The sequence below is a fragment of the Coregonus lavaretus genome (genome assembly GCF_964263955.1).
Source record: "Coregonus lavaretus genome assembly, chromosome: 26".
In the NCBI taxonomy this organism is placed as follows: Eukaryota; Metazoa; Chordata; class Actinopteri; order Salmoniformes; family Salmonidae; genus Coregonus; species Coregonus lavaretus.
This window is the reverse complement of record NC_140013.1, coordinates 8,278,223-8,297,271: the sequence shown is the minus strand read 5'-3', so window position 1 is coordinate 8,297,271 and position 19,049 is coordinate 8,278,223. Positions and strand designations below refer to the sequence as shown.

At 43.8% G+C, this 19,049-nt stretch overlaps 1 protein-coding gene across 1 annotated transcript in view; it reads left to right on the top strand.

Moving 5' to 3' along the window:
- Nucleotides 1-2,359: 2,359 nt before the first annotated feature.
- Nucleotides 2,360-19,049, top strand: part of LOC311101501 (cell adhesion molecule DSCAML1-like) — a gene marked incomplete at both ends in the record, with an annotated part of 42,678 nt that continues 25,988 nt past the window's right edge. The window contains 2 exons of the mRNA XM_084142650.1: nt 2,360-2,609; nt 13,109-13,429. Of these exons, the coding sequence (XP_083998776.1) occupies nt 2,360-2,609; nt 13,109-13,429 (571 nt within the window). The remainder of the gene's footprint in view (nt 2,610-13,108; nt 13,430-19,049) is intronic.

The following is a 19,049-nucleotide window of genomic DNA, read 5'->3' as shown; positions in this document are numbered from 1 at the left end:
GGAAGGTTGAAGGAGACAGACTTCACTCCTCTTCTACTAGTCAGATGATTTGAAACCCAAACTGTCAATTTTCTCAGGGCTACGTTTCTCCTAGCCACTTGTAGTATTTACTTGGCCATGGACACTTAGGGTGTGTGTGTGTGTGTGTGTGTGTGTGTGTGTGTGTGTGTGTGTGTGTGTGTGTGTGTGTGTGTGTGAGTGCGTGTGCTCTCACTTGTCTGTACATGGGAGTAGTTAGGTGGCGAACAGTGTCTCTCTCTCTCTCTCTCCACTTGTTACATAATGGAGAGAGGATGCACAGCTGCTAGTTTGCTACACTACAGTAGATGTTCTGTGGAAGGGAGAGGCCAAGCTACTGTAAGCTCACATTTAGCTCGATCTACAACCACCCTTTCTTATGTCTCCCACTTAGTCAAGCTTACATGTAGCTTGACTAAGAGTCAAGTTTCTCTTCTGTGGCTGTTGTGGCGATGGCCACTGCAAAAGCTTTCCCCTCCATTACTGCAAATCCTTGTCTCAAATAATGATGAAGCTGAAGTCTCTGGGTCTGATCCATGCTTAACTGAAGACAGAGAACATTTTCAAGATGACACTTAGGTGACATTGTAGCCTGAAGATTTCTAGCCAATCCTTTCGAATACAGTCACTAGGGGTGGTCCTGTGTTTTGGAGCTTAGTTATTTGGTTCGTTCTGTATGTAGACTTCAGTATGTGGGGGAGGAGGATGAGGGTTGACAGCTATCAGGATCCATTTGTTTTTGGTGACTGTGCCTCGTATACCCTATAATCAATAACATTACCGTACGTGTAGCTATTCAATAATTACATGTGAGGGGGCATGGATAGTGCCTGCTGAGGAGGAACTGTCGGGAACAACATAGAAGGCTACTGTGGAATCACTGAGGTATAGCTGGGTTTCTCTCTAGATGTGCCTCCGAAATGGCACCCTATTCCATTTATAGTGCACTTCTTTTGACTAGCGTCCATAATAGGGGCTCTGGTCAAAAGTAGTACACTAAATAGGGAATAGGGTGCCATTTTGGACAAATCCTATGTAATGTTGTAACTGGCTCTTGGGCCGTTGTCTGCAGGGGGTAGTGGGGTTCAATGCAAAGCTGAGAAAACCAGTGGTTTTATGAACCATGTCAGAATATCCTCTAACTCACCATGGTTCACTTCCCATGACCTTTACCCAGGGCGGGTTGACCCTAACGCTCTACTGACAACATCATGTTTGGATCATGTTTTATTGCAATATTGTCCAATATGATTGAGTCTGACATTTTATTAGCATTTGTGGTGTATCGTTTGTAGTAGTATATGAAGCTGCTATAGACTGTAGATCAAAAGTTGGCCCACCAACAAAATGTAAACAATGAAGCAAAATCATCACTTGTTATGCAGTGCTCAAAGAATGACATTCCATGACTGCAACAGTACTTCTATATAAAGCTATACATCATCATCTTACAAATTAACAACTTAAATCAATGTAATTTAACAAAGTTATATTTTGACAAAAACTATGAACCAGTTTCACTGATATCATTATACCCTAATTTATTATACCCTACTTTTTTTATGTGTAGACTGTGGTAATAAAACATTAACAGAATATATTTCATACCTGTGTGTGTGTGTCTCTCTCTGTGTGTGTGTGTGTGTGTGTGTGTGTGTGTGTGTGTGTGTGTGTGTGTGTGTGTGTGTGTGTGTGTGTGTGTGTGTGTGTGTGTGTGTGTGTGTGTGTGTGTGTGTGTGTTTGGAGAGAGGGCGGCAGAAATTTTTTGAAGCGCTGAGCCGTGTGTGGCACCGCGTCTGTGCCAGAGCGAGCGAGCGAGAGAGAGAGAGAGAGACAGTTTCATTGTTTGGTCTTCATATCAATCTGACTAAACAAAATTGTTTCTTGAGTCTCTCAATCCTGCATGTATTAGGCTACCCAAGCAACAAAAAATAGCACGCAAAAATAAGAACACCTTTATCTATAAAGTAGCCTATCAAACGTAAATGTATCTATATCCATTGTGCCAAGCTGATACAGTCACTGAATGAGTGAGCTGCAGTGTGCGGGAAGTGAAGACCGTTGCGCGGCAAAAGTCCACAGGTGCGCGCGTCCATGGACCTTTCCAGATAAAGAGCGAACCTGTTCTAACACACCTCAAGACACCACACACCTGAGCCCCCATAAACAAACACCCAATGCTGCAGAATCGTAACAAACCACCCCCCACCCGCGCAAAATAAGCACTCCATATGTCATTGCGCTCTGCCTCTCCATATGTGTGGTCCTCGTAAAGTAGACGCACTGCCTCACTTCTCCATCACGGCGCATCATTACATTAGCTGGGGAGGGGCCCTTTCGGATGACGGTAACGGTTAGGGGAGGGTACGGGAGGCGGGACCAGATCAGTGTCCGTTCCTCGGCGCTGGCGAGTCTGGGACTAGGGCTGGAGAGATCGCCGGTGAGCATCGTCACCACTCCAGCACGGAGCCTCGTCTGGCCGAACGCTGCGCCGTGCACTCGTCGGGATTGCACAAAATTCCTGAGAAATATACCTGCTATTTATGGCATGTGGCTGGTAACTTTATTCCTGCTGTATTCTTTACAAGAAGGTACGTGAAAGATACGCAAACTATTGCTCTCTCCAATGCAATGTAGAAGTTGGGGTGCATACAGGCTGTTTGTGTTTATTTGTGCTACAATAAATGAGGTTGGGTTGGAATTTATAAAAGTCACAACTTTAAATTCCCTTTTTTTATATGACTGTTGAAGTCAATGGCCAATCTTCACTTGGATAAAAAGCTTTATTTTGATTGGCTTAATCGCTTTAAGCACACTTAGGATGGAGGATGACAATTAGAATGACTTTTCAGCCACCATCCCTTCTTTCAGATGTATTGATAAAACCAAGGATGCATTATGCAGATGCATAAATATGTACACTTTTTTTGAGAAGGAACAGACAGATTAGCAGTGTGGTCCATATTTCCCTAAACGCTGTCTGTGGCAGTTAAAATTGGGGAGGTAACACTTTTTGCATTTATGAACAGGTCGAGTTGTCATGACTATGGAGACACAACAATAGGAGAGGAAGACATGCAGGCGCAAAGATTGAGAGCTACATGCTGTTACATACTCCAACTGCGTCTCTGAGCTGTAGGATGTTTACCGGAACAGTAGAGGGGTAGACAAGTGTACATTTGTTTACTATCTTTCCTCTGTCCCATAACAGATAACAGAAGGTGTCAGGCTTATGTGTCATTTGCTAATATGGTTTCTTTAGCGCACCAAATTAGTGCGTGTCTGTAAATGAGCCTACCTTTTAGTGTGTCTGTGAATGAGGGTACCTTTTAGTGTGTGTGTGTGTGTGTGTGTGTGTGTTCCAACACAATAAGGGCCAAAACATTTGTAAACTGATGCTGAGGATATTGAACGCTGGAATTTTACGCAGATAATTTCTCCACTTTTGGCAATTTGCTTCATTTTCTAGAATGATATGGGTCAGCGCATGCAGACACACTCAGTTGTTATTATCAGCAGTCTAATTATGCATCCTCCATTTTCTATGGCCTCAGATTCTACATACTGATTGGGTTTGCATGGAAAAATACTGCAGATCGAGAGGAAGCTTAAATATGGTTTTGATTAAATAATTGCTTCGGATTGAACGTTTGTCAACCATTTCAACAATTTGAATTTAATCTAGTCCATCAAATTCAGTCATAACCCCAAGATATGTTCAAATAAATGAATACATAAATAATTGTCCAAAACGTAATTAGGCCTAGGACCACATGCAGATAGGCCCTGTCTCTATTCTTTTCATTATGTGTTTTCATGAGTGAATGCCCTTTTAGACATTTGAAATACATGGACTATATCCTTGCAGGCCAACAGTCGGGGATGGTGTGGTGTGTGTGCGTGGTGCTGCTGTTGTGACTATGGTTTTTTGTTGTGTTTTTGTTGTGTTTAATTGGATTACAGTTTTTGTATTTATTATTATGTACTGCACATCGCCTTGTCCCGTGACTGAACAAGATGTACTGTGTGTGTGTGTGTGTGTGTGTGTGTGTGTGTGTGGTGAAAGGAGGGAGGGAGGGGTGGGGGATGCAGCTAGACAGTGGAGCGGAAAGAGTGGAGGGAAGAGATGGAGATAACGCAGTCGAAAACAAACTTCCATTAAGCATAGTTTTTTTTTCCTTTATTCGTTAATTTTTGTCAACAATCAATGTTGTATTTACATACTATCTGATTTAACGTAACTCCCATTTGTGTTTTAATTTTAAAGAGAAGATTTGATCAGATATATTTTTACGCCAATAATCTGACATGCATATGCATTAGGACTGCGTATTTTCCTGAGTTGGCCGCGCCTCCATAACGGTTCTTACTTTCGTGGAAAGGCACACAACACCCTGTGCTTAATTTGATGAATATCGCTTCCATACATTCTTGCATGACTTGATATTCTCAGAAATATTATTTTAGTTGTCGTTGGTTTCCAGTAGGCTAATTAGTCATTTAAGTGCAATATGAATAACCAGATGCCCCTTAATTGATGCCTCTCGGCCATACCAGCACACACCAACCCCGGGTTGAAAACAGGGGGGGGGTGAGAGGGGGAAGAAAGAGAGGGAGTGAGGGGGGGTGCGCTCATTCTTCTTTGTCATGATCTGGAGGGTCGCTTGTCATTTTATTTAAATGTGATGAGACACAAAACAAATCAGCAGGGAAAGATGCTATCCGCGCCATCTATTCAGCTGGAACAATCAGGCCTATTGGTGATGGCAATGATTGTTCATATTTGTTGCAATGTATTAACTTAATAATGTTAATAATAATTTGCGATAATTAAAGCCTAATGTTGTATCATTATTATGGCTACACAAATTCAAACACCCAATATTTAGATCAAGACTACGGTTTGTAAAATAATGAGGGAGAGATACTATGGTTATTTTATCAATTCATTGCTGATTCCGGTTTTATCCAGTTCAGGCTGACAGGCCTCCAATCGATTTTAAACCGAATATTGAATGACTGTACAATTTCAATTGATATGAATCATAGGATGAATGTAGGATGTACATAGATTAGTCAACAAATCTAAACAGTTTGGTTTTACGCATGCATATTTAGTTTACCTTACCTTATGGGAACCTTATTATGACTCAATGACTGGTGGTGGTGATGGTGGTTATGGTGTGTGTGTGTGGGGGGGGGGGGGGGTTCAGGCAATTGTCTTGCCTGAGCCAGATTTTCTGAACATTTGCCTAAATTAATATTATTATTGTGAATATTATTATTGTTTAAATAATAACAATAATAATGATTTATTTTGTTTTATTATTCGGCCTATCAGTGTTTATTAATTTATGATGTGTAAGCATTTTGTTATGCAAAATATATAATTGGTTTCTTTACGCTGCATTTTGAGGCAATTTTCTCATCTCTGTAATATCCCCCTCACACACATCTTTCTCTCTACTCAGTCCCCTTACCCGATGAAATATGCAAAATTGGTTTCTCTTCTTGTTTTACCCAAATCACTATCCCTTCCCAGCTGCGTAATTAGTAGGCTTTAGTTTGAACTGAAACTAAAGCCTTATTTGCAACTGATTTGCAAAAGTAAATCAGTTCATTGACTAGAGGACTGCACTTCTCCCTCTTCTTTTGTGTTGTGTTTGATGGGGTAGCCGTTTGTTGCCATCATCTCGGACAGATGGTTCTGACAACGGAGTGTTGCTCTCTGCTCTCCTCATAACGTATTTTGTCAACCATTATTGCACTCGTCTGACTTACCATCAAGGCCCGGTCGGGCGGAAACGGCAGTGTAATTTTGGAATCAAATAAAAGACACACGAATTGAGAGGTGAGACGGCAGCATGGGCGCGTAGTAATTGTGTTATGTGTCAGATTCAGAAATAGACTGCCTAGAATTAATGTAGACTACTGCATGCGTCTAGAGGTGTTGCGTCTGCCTCGTGGCCTACCTCGTCCCCACTCACTCACGGAATTTTTTCTTTCATTTCATCTGAAGCCAAATTATTTAATTGAATATAAACTTTTAAATGAAGTTTCTCATGTTGAAGCAAATGATGTGGACTCGACCTATCCTGTCTTCTCCTTAGCCATGAGTTATCGCAATGTACCCCTCTCCTGACCGACAGTATTCTTAATTAACACCTTACCTATGAACTTGTCATTTGTCTCTGAGATGCACGGCCACAATAATACCACACTCTCTTGTCAACTCGGATCCCCTCCTCTCGCTCTACCGTGGACTGTTTGTGCTGGTGACTTGGCCGGTGAACAGAAAAGCCACAGAGGCTATTCCTCACCTGCATGCATCATGTAGGCCTAGGGTAACTTGACCACATGGGGAAAACGGGGAAATTACATAGATAGAAAATGATGCCTCACTCCTCTGCCCCTCCAATGAGTAACTCACAAATGCCATATTATTATTATTTTTTTTTACAAATATGAACAAAAATTAACGCCCAGTTTACATTTACATTACATTTACGTCATTTAGCAGACGCTCTTATCCAGAGCGACTTACATGAGCAATTAGGGTTAAGTGCCTTGCTCAAGGACACATCGGCAGATTGACCTATTCACACTGATTGTTCAATTGAGTTTGATGACTCTGATTGTCCAATTGAGTTTGTTAACTCAACGGGTATTCTCTCACCTGTTGTTGAGTGGGGTATCTATTCTGTGGCCTCTGACTTGACAGTCATCTCCGCTTTCACAAGATCTGTTGTACCAGGGGAGGAGATGAAAGGAGAGGAGAGGAGAAGGGGGAGAGGGGTTGAGAGGAGAGGAGGTGGGTCATGTGGAGGTATAATCTGCTTTAAAGTGACATGGCCAACTCTTCTTTTCCCTCCTTTACATCATTCTTTTCTCTAGCTGTCTTGCTTACTATCACTCTGTTTATCTCTGACTCAGAGAAGGATGGATAGTAGATGAAGGATAAATCACAGCCAAAAATCTGACACTCACTTCACAACTGTGAAAGTCCTTCCTTTGAAGAGGGAGAGAGTGGATCCGCAAATGCTGAAATGGCTCCTAATATTCCACTGACACTGCATAATATGGAGAAGGGGGGTGTGTGCGTGCGTGCGTGCATGTGTGCGTGCGTGCGCATATGCATGTGTACGGCAAGGTAATTTCAGTGTGACGCCAATGCATTATCCTTTTCAGTGTCTTTGTGTGCCAAATGGGTATCAAATAGCATTCACAATAATATGACTATAATTTCATCTTGCTTTCCCGTATTGTCTTGTACAACATCATTACTACGTTATTGTGGTGTTGTAACTGACAGCAATGACAATAGAGTTATGTTGCCTTAACATGTTGAGTATTGTATTCTGTATGATTCACCAGACCCTTAACAGGAACAATGGGCATATCCTCTCTTGCCTCTGAGAATGTGTCTGTGTATACTTGTGTGTATGTTATTGTGTGTGTGTGAGAGATTTATTGACCTGTGTGCATGGGATGGTATGAATCTTAGAGACGTGTGTGTGTGTCTGTGTGAATGCAGATGAGACAGAAAGAACTGCATTATGCATAGTGGTTCACCATAGGCAATATCCCTGCCTCTGTGGCATACATATTCATACGCGATTTTCATACTGCCCGCAAAAGGGGGAAAGAAAACATAGGAAATGTGCAAATGTGTCTGTGTCTGTGTGTGGAGGGAGGAGATGCTTGAGTCAAATGTGTTACAGCAGCAGAACAAGAGCAGGAGACAGAGTGATGTTTTAGGGAACTCACCCAAATCACAATGACCTTCTTCAGTTGTAATCAATGCATTCAGGCTTGAAGAAGGAAGGAAAATATGCTTCCGAAATGGATGAGTGTGCCTAGCTCCCTCCCTCACTCCTCTCCTCCTCTCCCTTTCTGCCCATGCCAGGGAAAAGGGCGGGCAGCCTGAGGGCATGGAAGAACTGTGAGTTAGACATTGGGTTAAATGTCTCAGAATAAAGAAAGGGAGAATGTGGGTTATTTCAGTCCTCTCTCCTCTCCTTATTTCCACCATTACTCCCTGTTGAATGGGGTAAAGACTGGCCCCTTGCTCCAATCCTCAAACCCCAATGCTCCGCGTGGGGTGTCCCTATGTCCCCTTTTAATCCCAAATCAAGCCCTTGCCTTTACCTCTGCCCCTAGGCATGTCTTGACGGCTTCCTGGTGAAAGCAACATTGTATCATCTCATGTAGCCCTCTGGAAGGTTTGCTGGATTTTCTGCCATCTTGTTTACATTCATCCATCTTTCAGGGGCTTGATTTGGGATTGGGTACTAGGCTTCTATATCCACTTGTAGGGTGGGGGGTTGTCTTTTTTTTCTTTGGTCTCTCTCTTCCTTCTACAGTTGTGCTGACAGACCCTGTCAGTCTGGCGGGACCTACCCCCTGGCTCTCTCTCTCCCCCAGACACCGACTGTGGGATTATATTATGGCCATCTTTATTTAGGCCTTTCTGCTGCGGGCCACAATCTGTGCTTCATGATGGGAGTCCAGTCCAGCACTGTACCTACCTCTCTGTGTTGTACTGTGCCCAACTGACTGACCTGGATTAACCAATAGGACAGCAGCACAACAGCCGCCTCATTACATTTACATTTTACATTTAAGTAATTTAGCAGACGCTCTTATCCAGAGCGATTTACAAATTGATCATTCACAGTAGCCTGTTTGGTTCCTTCCCATTTAGTTCAATCTGGGAATGCCTCCGATTTGTTTTGATGTCGCTCCGCAGCCGCCCTTTTTTTATGACGTCACAGCAGGCGTTCGGTGTTGTTTATTTCCGGAAAGTTATTTCATTTAGCTTTTAACATTAAGATTACAGCGATGCTCAATGATGATTCAAGGATTCATTTCTTAACCATGTTGGGATTTTTTTGTTGTTGTAAAAAGCTTTGGGCCAGTAACCGAAAGCTCACTGGTACGAATCCTCGACCTGACTAGGTGAAAAATCTGTCAATGTGCCCTTGAGCAAGGCACTTAACCCTAATTGCTCTGGATAAGAGCGTCTGCTAAATGACTAAAATGTAAATGTGACTGAAAAGCAAGTGTGGCCCTGTCCATGGTGCTGAAATGGTCTCTCTCTCAGAACATGAGCAGAGAGTTGTGTTTTATATGGCACATGATACAGGATAAATTGCACTCAACCTAAATTACACCTTTTAGACACAGAGGAACTGCTCCATTTCGGATAGGAGAGGGACCTCACATACACACTCACACACACATGCACGTATGTGCACACAAGCACATGTACACACTGACACACTGTCACCTCACCTCACAGCCCTCACACCCCTCATCACCGACCCCGACACACTTTCAGCATAAAGCTTGACCTTAAATACCACTCAGCCTTAACACTGACCTCCCCAACACACACGCACGCATACACGCACGCACACACACACACGCACGCACGCACACACACACACACACACACACACACACACACACACACACACACACACACACACACACACACACACACACACACACACACACACACACACACACACACACACACACACACACACACACACACACACACACACACACACACACACACACACAGTGACCCCCCTGTAGTACCCCTTAACCCTTTCCTGGCCCTGATCTAACCCAACCACACACATACACCCGCCAGGGGAGTGGGAAAGAGGTCCTCCACGGTGGTGCGATTACCAGGGCGGAGAGACTGTGTGTGTGTGTTAAATGTGAAAGGAGATTATATGGATTGAACTCTCTGCGTCTGGCATACAAATTCAAATCACATAACATATCCTGCCATGTACTGGAGGACTATAATAGGAGAGAGAGAGAGAAGGGGTGAGATACAGGGTAGGATGGATTGAGAGTGTTGGGGAGAGAAAAAGAGGGAGAGAAGAAAGATATTCAGAGTGAGGAAGGGAGAGAAAAACGACGTTGATGCAGAGAAGGAGAGGAGGAAGAGAAGGGGGAGAGGGATGAATGAATGGAGAGAGAGAGAGAGAGGGGAGAGAGAGAGAGAGGGGAGAGAGAGCCACCCTTACCTAGTGAGGGCTTCATCCCTATCTCACCCTTTCAATACTCTGCCATCACTTGTGTCATGTTTTTCATTCTGTTTGTGCTGTACCAAAGATCACTTGGCTTATGTTAGTTAATATTTACACTATATATGCAAAAGTATGTGGGCACCCCTTCAAATTAGTGGATTCGGCTATTTCAGCCACACCTGTTGCTGACAGGTGTATAAAATCGAGCACACAGTCATGCAATCTCCATAGACAAACATTGGCAGTAGAATGGCCTTACTGAAGAACTCAGTGACTTTTAACGTGGCACCGTCATAGGATGCCAACTTTCCAAAAAGTCAGTTCGTCAAATTTCTGCCCTGCTATATAGCTGCCCCAGTCAACTGTAAGTGCTGTTATTATGAAGTGGAAACGTCTAGGAGCAACAACGGCTCAGCTGCGAAGTGGTAGGCCCCACAAGCTCACAGAACGGGACTGTAAAAATTGTCTGTCCTCGGTTGCAACACTCACTAACAAGTTCCAAACTACCTCTGGAAGCAACGTCAGAACAAGAACTGTTAGTCGGGAGCTTCATGAAATGGGTTTCCAGGCCGAGCAGCCGCACACAAGCCTAAGATCACCATGCGCAATGCCAAACTTCGGCTGGTGTAGTGTAAAGCTCGCCACCATTGGACTCTGGAGCAGTGGAAACGCGTTCCCTGGATTGTTGAATCACGTTTCACCATCCGGCAGTCTGACGGACGAATCTGGGTTTGGTGGATGGCAGGAGAATGCTACCTGCCCGAAAGCATAGTGCCAACTGTAAAGCTTGGTGGAGGAGGAATAATGGTCTGGGGTTGTTTTTCATGGTTCGGGCTAGGCCCCTTATTTCCAGTGAAGGGAAATCTTAACATTACAGCATACAATGACATTCTGTGCTTCCAATTTTGTGGCAACAGTTTGGGGAAGGCCCTGTCCTGTGTCAGCATGACAATGCCCCCAAGGTCCATACAGAAATGGTTTGTCGAGATCAGAGTGGAAGAAATTGACTGGCCTGCACAGAACCCTGACCTCAGCCCCATCAAACACCTTTGGGATGAATTGGAATGCTGGCTGTGAGCCAGGCCTAATCGCCCAACATCAGTGCCCGACCTCACTAACGCTCTTGTGGCTGAATGGAAGCAAGTCCCCACAGCAATATTCCAACATCTAGTGGAAAGCCTTCCCAGAAGAGTGGAGGCTGTTATAGCAGCACTATGCAAAGGGTGGACCAACTCCATATTAATGCCCATGATTTTAGAATGAGGTGTTTCGATGAGCAGGTGTCCACATACTTTTGGTCATGTAGTGTGGGATTTGATGCTGTATGCTGCGCTCCATTCTAAGAGAACCACTCTCCAAACACAATGAAGACAAACAAAAAACACTAACAAAAAAACGTCTGTAAAAAACAAAAAAACAAACGACATCCATATTGGTGGGGGGTGAGCGTCCCAAAGCCTTGAACCTGCTCCTTGAAAAAACCACTGGCAGACACACACACAGCGGCACAAACAGTTGGCAGAGTGACCCCTGTGCCCTGTGCCAAGGTCACTGCTGGAGTGTGAGTCATGTAGTGTATATAGAAATGTCCATAAATATAGTAGGCTTAACTGTTACATTTCAATTCATCTATTTCCAATGAAGCAGTGAAATTAATTTGATCTGATCTAAAACATTTGAATTATGACAAAATATTTATTTAGCCCCTTAAATTCTTTCCCCTCATAGCTGTTTTAATGATTTTCCTAATGCTAATTTGGTTCGACATCAATGCACAGGGCTAGCTGTAGGTTATCTGTTGTGCCTTAGATCCCTCCTAAATCTACCTTGATGAGGCATCTAGCCGCCACTTCCATTCACTGCCATTCGTCCCGGACCATTCAGAGTGAAACATATAGGGCTAATCCGGCCATTGTTGACACAAACCAGGGAAGAGGATTAATTATATATCATTGACTCAGAAGAAATTATCTGGCTCTCATTCCTCCTGTCTCCTGTTGGCCTGGGGCCAAGCTGAGCTCTCACCCCCCCCCCCCCCCCCCCCCCCCCCCAAATCTAAAAAGAGGTCTAGCTGCTTCCCAGGAGACACTGCCAGGGGGGATGTTTTAGGGATGTATCTCCCCTAAAACGATTTATGGGACAACAGCACTTAATTTAAACAGCGTGTGAAAGCCATAGTGTTTGCAAAGCAGCCCTCCCTCCAGGGTTGTGGTTGTAGATATACTAAAGGCTTCTCAGTGATGATATAGACTTGAGATGGGTTGAACTGGCAGACTAGGTATTGTCCGAACAACCTCATGGATTCTTTGTTTCATGGGCATGGCATATCAACATGGGGGAGGACGGGGTGTGGGGGTGCATCACCCATTTCCCTTCCAATCAGATGCCAGTTTAATGAAGGGCTCTTGTTAGGCATATCTTAGACTACAGATATTATGATAATGCATTAAAGAGGATGGATCCCTGCTGTTTGACAGCCAGGTCGCTAGTTTCCATTAAGGTGGATCGGAGAGGCACACTTGAGACACACAAACACAAACACGTGTGTGCGAGTAACATGTTACCTGATCAAAGTCAATGCCAGGTTGATTTAAGCTATTGTACAGACTATTTGAGCTATTGCCAAATCAAGTAGACTGTGTTCATCAGGCTATAGCAGAGCTTCTAACTGTGGTTTGGCTTAGCTCCAGCTTATCATAACAGAGTTACATGTAGCTGAAAATAAATTATGCATATATTACGTCACGTCATTTGCCTAATGGAGAAATAGTAATTGATTCTATTTTTGGGATCTGCTGTGCTGACCTGATGGAAATCTCTAGAAGATAACCCAGTTTGGAGATTGGTAGGTGGCTGCCCACACATTGGCTGTGTGTGTGTGTGTGTGTGTGTGTGTGTATGTGTGTGTGGGAGGGTATGGGTGTGTGTGTGTCCCAACCCCACCCTTTTTCTTCTACCCATCACAGTGAGGATGTGGTCTGGACACAGCTTTTCTTTGTGTGTGTGTATTATCCTGACCATGTCTTTCTCTCCCATCACAGTGAACAGTGAGGATGTGGTCTCGACGCGGCTGTACTTTGTAAACGCCTCCCTGCAGCGGGTGACCTTCTCCAGCTCGGTTGGGGTGTCCCTGCCCTGCCCTGCGGGCGGCACACCCCATGCCGTCCTGCGCTGGTACCTGGTCACCGGCGACGACATCTACGACGTGCCCCACATCCGCCACGTGCACGCCAACGGCACCCTCCAGCTCTACCCTTTCTCACCCTCTGCCTTCAACAGCTACATCCATGACAACGACTACTTCTGCACCGCAGAGAACCAGGCCGGCAAGATCCGCAGCCCCAGCATTCGCGTCAAAGCAGGTAAGACTCAGACTGAACACAGGCAGCCTCTTCTGGTGGAGCCTTAGACAGGACCAGACATAGAGACACAGCTTCATCTGTACAACCTAACTAAACAGTGTTCTGGGGCCAAACAGCAACACAATGTCTTCACAAAGAATGAAAGGAGGATGAGTATAAGAGAAAGGTTTAGAAACAAACAGAAAATGCATATAGATAAGAAATCAAATACTTTCTGTACACTCAGCACCATTCTAAGAGAACCACTAACAACAAAAACATCTGTAACAAACGGTAAACCAAACGATATCCATATTGGTCCCCTCACTAACAATAAGACTCAGTGGGGGGGTGAGCGTCCCAAAGCCTAGACCCTGCTCCTTTGAAAAGCCCCTGGCAGACACACACACAGCGGCACAGACAGTTGGCAGAATGACCCCTGTGCCCTGTGCCAAGGTCACTGCTGGACTGTGGGCTGACCACACTGCAATGGGGGAGATCACACACACACACACACATGCAGGCTAGGATACACACACACACACACACACACACACACACACACACACACACACACACACACACACACACACACACACACACACACACACACACACACACACACCAGCCTGTACCCTGCTTATGCCAGCAGGCCTCCTGTCTCCCAGTCTCTCCATCTGTCCATGGACTGGAAAGGCCCCCAACTACACACACACACACACCGTTTTTGTCAAGCTGGCTCTTCTGGGTAACTGTGCCAGGTCTTTGTCAGGGTGTTTACTGTAGCAGGAAAGGGAATGAGTTTAAACATGAGAGGGATTGAACAGAGTTGCACGCAATAATAAATATTGTTGATGTTTTAGTTCACCTTCAGCGACATATTCAATGAACAATCTATATCATGAAAATCGGAACAACCCCCTTAAAATATGTGTAAGATCAAATCAAACAAATCCAGTAGCGATTAAGTTGTTAACGGTCAGCTTACCAAATTCATGGCCAAATTAAGATGGTTACAGACTACCCCTCCTCCCTCCCCCCACCACACCCCTTATGGCATTTCTGTCCAGAGGACCCTCGTCCCATCGGCTGTAGAGTGACCTTCCAACCAGTGTCTGTGTAGGGCGACCTTCCCCGGAAAATAATTACCCCAATTAATCAATTAAATGCTGAGTCTATGAAAAACCACCAACCCCCACACCCAACTCTGCAGCACCTCAACTCCAGCCCTCAGGACTCGCCTGTGTATTGCGCCACTACACACACACAAATTCACACACACACACACACATTCACATACAGCGGTTGCCATGGGCGACAGGCAGGGCGTGAGCGGCAGGGTGTGGCGCGTTCCGTCTCAGGTGTTGTCGGAGACTGATGACAGCTGACAGTTCGCAGTGTGACACCCTCCCTCCCTCCCTCCCTCCCTCCATCCCTTCATCTTTCCACCCCCACCCATCCCATCCCCCCCCCCTCCCACGCATGCTGATTCTGTGCCAATAATAGCGCTGGTACCTGTGTGGATCGCTGTACATTTATGAAAATCGCTGTTTGTTTTCATTCTCTTGTTTTGCTCTCCCTCTGTTATTGTCAAAGTCCTGACCCTATATTTCTTGTTAAAGCCATTCTTTCACATATTTTCTTAATCGACATTTGACGGACATTCTGTGCTCTAATGATATTGAAGCTGTTTCCATTGGCTCTCATAGGAGGCCTTCCCTTCCATCTCTAGTCATGTAGCCCTATTCTGCTTTCCAATGTCCTCTCTTTTATTGTCAACATTTGTTCCTCTTCTGCTTTCCATTCTACTCCCTTCCCCTCCATTGTCCTCTCCTCACCCCATTCAAAGTGAATATACAGTTGTGGTCAAAAGTTTTGAGAATGACACAAATACTAATTTTCACAAAGTCTGCTGCCTCAGTTTTGATGATGGCAATTTGCATATACTCCAGAATTTCATGAAGAGTGATTAGATGAATTGCAATTAATTGCAAAGTCCCTCTTTTCCATGAAATTGAACTTAATCCCCAAAAAACATTTCCACTGCATTTCAGCCCTGCCACAAAAGGACCAGCTGCCATCATGTCAGTGATTCTCTCGTTAACACAGGTGAGAGTGTTGACGAGGACAAGGCTGGAGATCACTATGTCATGCTGATTGAGTTAGAATAACAGACTGGAAGCTTTAAAAGGGGGGTGGCGCTTGAAATCATTGTTCTTCCTCTGTTAACCATGGTTACCTGTAAGGAAACACGTGCCATCATCATTGCTTTGCACAAAAAGGGCTTCACAGGCAAGGATATTGCACCTAAATCAACCATTTATCGGATCATCAAGAACTTCAAGGAGAGAGGTTAAATTGTTGTGAAGAAGGCGTCAAAGCGCCCAAGAAAGTCCAGCAAGTGCCAGGACCGTCTCCTAAAGTTGATTCAGCTGCGGGATCGGGGCACCACCAGTGCAGAGATTGCTCAGGAATGGCAGCAGGCAGGTGTGAGTGCATCTGCACGCACAGTGAGGCGAATACTTTTGGAGGATGGCCTGGTGTCAAGAAGGGCAGCAAAGAAGCCATTTCTCTCCAGGAAAAACATCAGGGACAGACTGATATTCTGCAAAATCTACAGTGATTGGACTGCTGAGGACTGGGGTAAAGTCATTTTCTCTGATTCTCTAAAGTCATCCCCTTTCCCGCTACCATCAGTCCTGTGTCATGCCAACAGTAAAGTATCCTGAGACTATTCATGTGTGGGGTTGCTTCTCAGCCAAGGGAGTGGGCTCACTCACATTTTTGCCTAAGAACACAGCCATGAATAAAGAATGGTACCAACACATCCTCTGAGAGCAACTTCTCCCAACCATCCAAGAACAGTTTGGTGACGAACAATGCCTTTTCCAGCATGATGGAGCACCTTGACATAAGGCAAAAGTGATAACTAAGTGGCTCAGGGAACAAAACATCGACATTTTGGGTCCATGGCCAGGAAACTCCCCAGACCTTAATCCCATTGAGAACTTGTGGTCGATCCTCAAGAGACGGGTGGACAAACAAAAACCCACAAATTCTGACAAACTCCAAACATTGATTATGCAAGAATGGGCTGCCATCAGTTAGGATGTGGCCCAGAAGTTAATTGACAGCATGCCAGGGTGGATTGCAGAGGTCTTGAAAAAGAAGGGTCAACACTGCAAATATTGACTCTTTGCATAAACGTAATGTAATTGTCAATATAAGCCTTTGACACTTATGGAATGCTTGTAATTATACTTCAGTATACCATAGTAACATCTGACAAAAACATCTCATAACACTGAAGCAGCGAACTTTGTGAAGACCAATACTTGTGTCATTCTCAAAACTTTTGACCACGACTGTACACGCTGAATAACATAACAAAACGTCAAAACTAGGTTTAGCCATCATATAGCTACCTGGGGCGGCAGGTAGCTTAGTGGTTAAGAGCGTTGTGCCAGTAACCGAAAGGTCGCTGGTTCTAATCCCCGAGCTGACTAGGTGAAAAATCTGTCTATGTGTCCTTGATCAAGGCACTTAACCCTGATTGCTCCTGTAAGTCGCTCTGGATAAGAGCATCTGCTAAATTGTAAATGACAGTTAACATTGATAAGTGTCATTAACCAGGTTTCCATCCAACCTTTTTAAGTAATGATCTGATGGAAACAGCAAATGTTGACAAAACAAAATACGCTAGACAAGGTGGCATATTTTTGTTTCGGTTAAATTAATAATGAGAGAAATGGTGGTGGAAAAGTTTTTATGTGCAAATATTGATATAATAACAATCATATCGAAGTAAACTTGGAGTCACGCGATGACATATGTGGTTCTCCCATTATGACTCGGGAAAGCATGCAGTTTATTACTAGTGATGAGCTTATTCTGGTGACATGATGATAGATGCTTGGCTGCCTTTTGACAAATTAAAATAATCTTGCTCTTTTGTCCATAATAATCTCATTATGTAGGCTATACCCACACTGTATCTGCGACTGTTGGCTAGAGCGCTTGTGCCAATACCGGAGTGGGCACATTCGCTAAACAACGCAACATTTTTTTTGTGACCAATCCATCAGTAGAGATGAAAATGCGATGGAAACCCATTTAAACCTCTGAATATCTAAGCCTTAGGAGCCCTGTATGTACAGTACCAGTAAAATAATTTGATACACCTACTCATTCAAGGGTTTTTCTTATTTTTTTTACTATTTTCTACATTGTATAATAATAGTGAAGACATCAAAACCATGAAATAACACATATGGAATCATGTAGTAACCAAAAAAGTGTTAAACAAATCTAAATATATTTTATATTTGAGATTCTTCAAAGTAGCCAACCTTTGCCTTGATGACAGCTTTGCACACTCTTGGCATTCTCTCAACCAACCTCATGAGGTAGTCACCTGGAAAGCATTTTAATTAACAAGTGTGCCTTGTTAAAAGTTAATTTGTGGAATGTCTTTCCTTCTTAATGCATTTGAGCCAATCAGTTGTGTTTTGACAAGGTAGGGGTGGTATACAGATGATAGCCCTATTTGGTAAAATACCAAGTCCATATTATGGCAAGAACAGCTCAAATAAGCAAAGAGAAACGACAGTCCATCATTACTTTAAGACATGAAGGTCAGTCAATCCGGAACATTTCAAGAACTTTTAAAGTTTCTTCAAGTGCAGTCGCAAAAACCATCAAGCGCTATGATGAAACTGGCTCTCATGAGAATCGCCACAGGAAAGGAAGACCCAGCGTTACCTCTGCTGCAGAGGATAAGTTCATTAGAGTTAACTGCACCTCAGATTGCAGCCCAAATAAATGCTTCACAGAGTTCAAGTAACAGACACATCCCAACATCAACTGTTCAGAGGAGATTATGTGAATCAGGCCTTCATGGTTGAATTGCTGCAAAGAAACCACTACTAAAGGACACCAAAAAGAAGAAGAGAATTGCTTGGGTCAAGAAACACGAGCAATGGACATTAGACCGGTGGAAATGTGTCCTTTGGTCTGATGATTCCAAATATGAGATTTTTGGTTCCAACCGCCGTGTCTTTGTGAGATGCAGAGTAGGTGAATAGATGATCTCCGCATATGTGGTTCCCACCGTAAAGCATGGAGGAGGAGGTGTGATGGTGTGGGGGTGCTTTGCTGGTGACACTGTCAGTGATTGTGCATATGTGGGAACTCCTTCAAGACTATTGGAAAAGCATTCCGGGTGAAGCTGGTAGAGAGAATGCCAAGAGTGTGCAAAGCTGTCATCAAGGCAAAGGGTGGCTACTTCGAAGAATCTAAAATCTAAAATATATTTTGATTTGTTTAACACTTTTTTGGTTACTACATGATTCCATATGTGTTATTTCATAGTTTTGATGTCTTCACTATTATTCTACAATGTAGAAAATAGCAAAAATAAAGAAAAATCCTGAATGAGTAGGTGTGTCCAAACTTTTGACTGATACTGTATATATTTGATAGAATATTGAATTTGGCCCATAGAAATGCATTCATAAATGGCAAAAAATAAAGTTGTTCAAATATTCATAAGGAATAAGGTTTTGAAGTGTATGTCCTGTATCTAGGAGCTATGAGAAAGCTCAGGATATATTGTTGTATTTTGGACACATATTTAACCCTT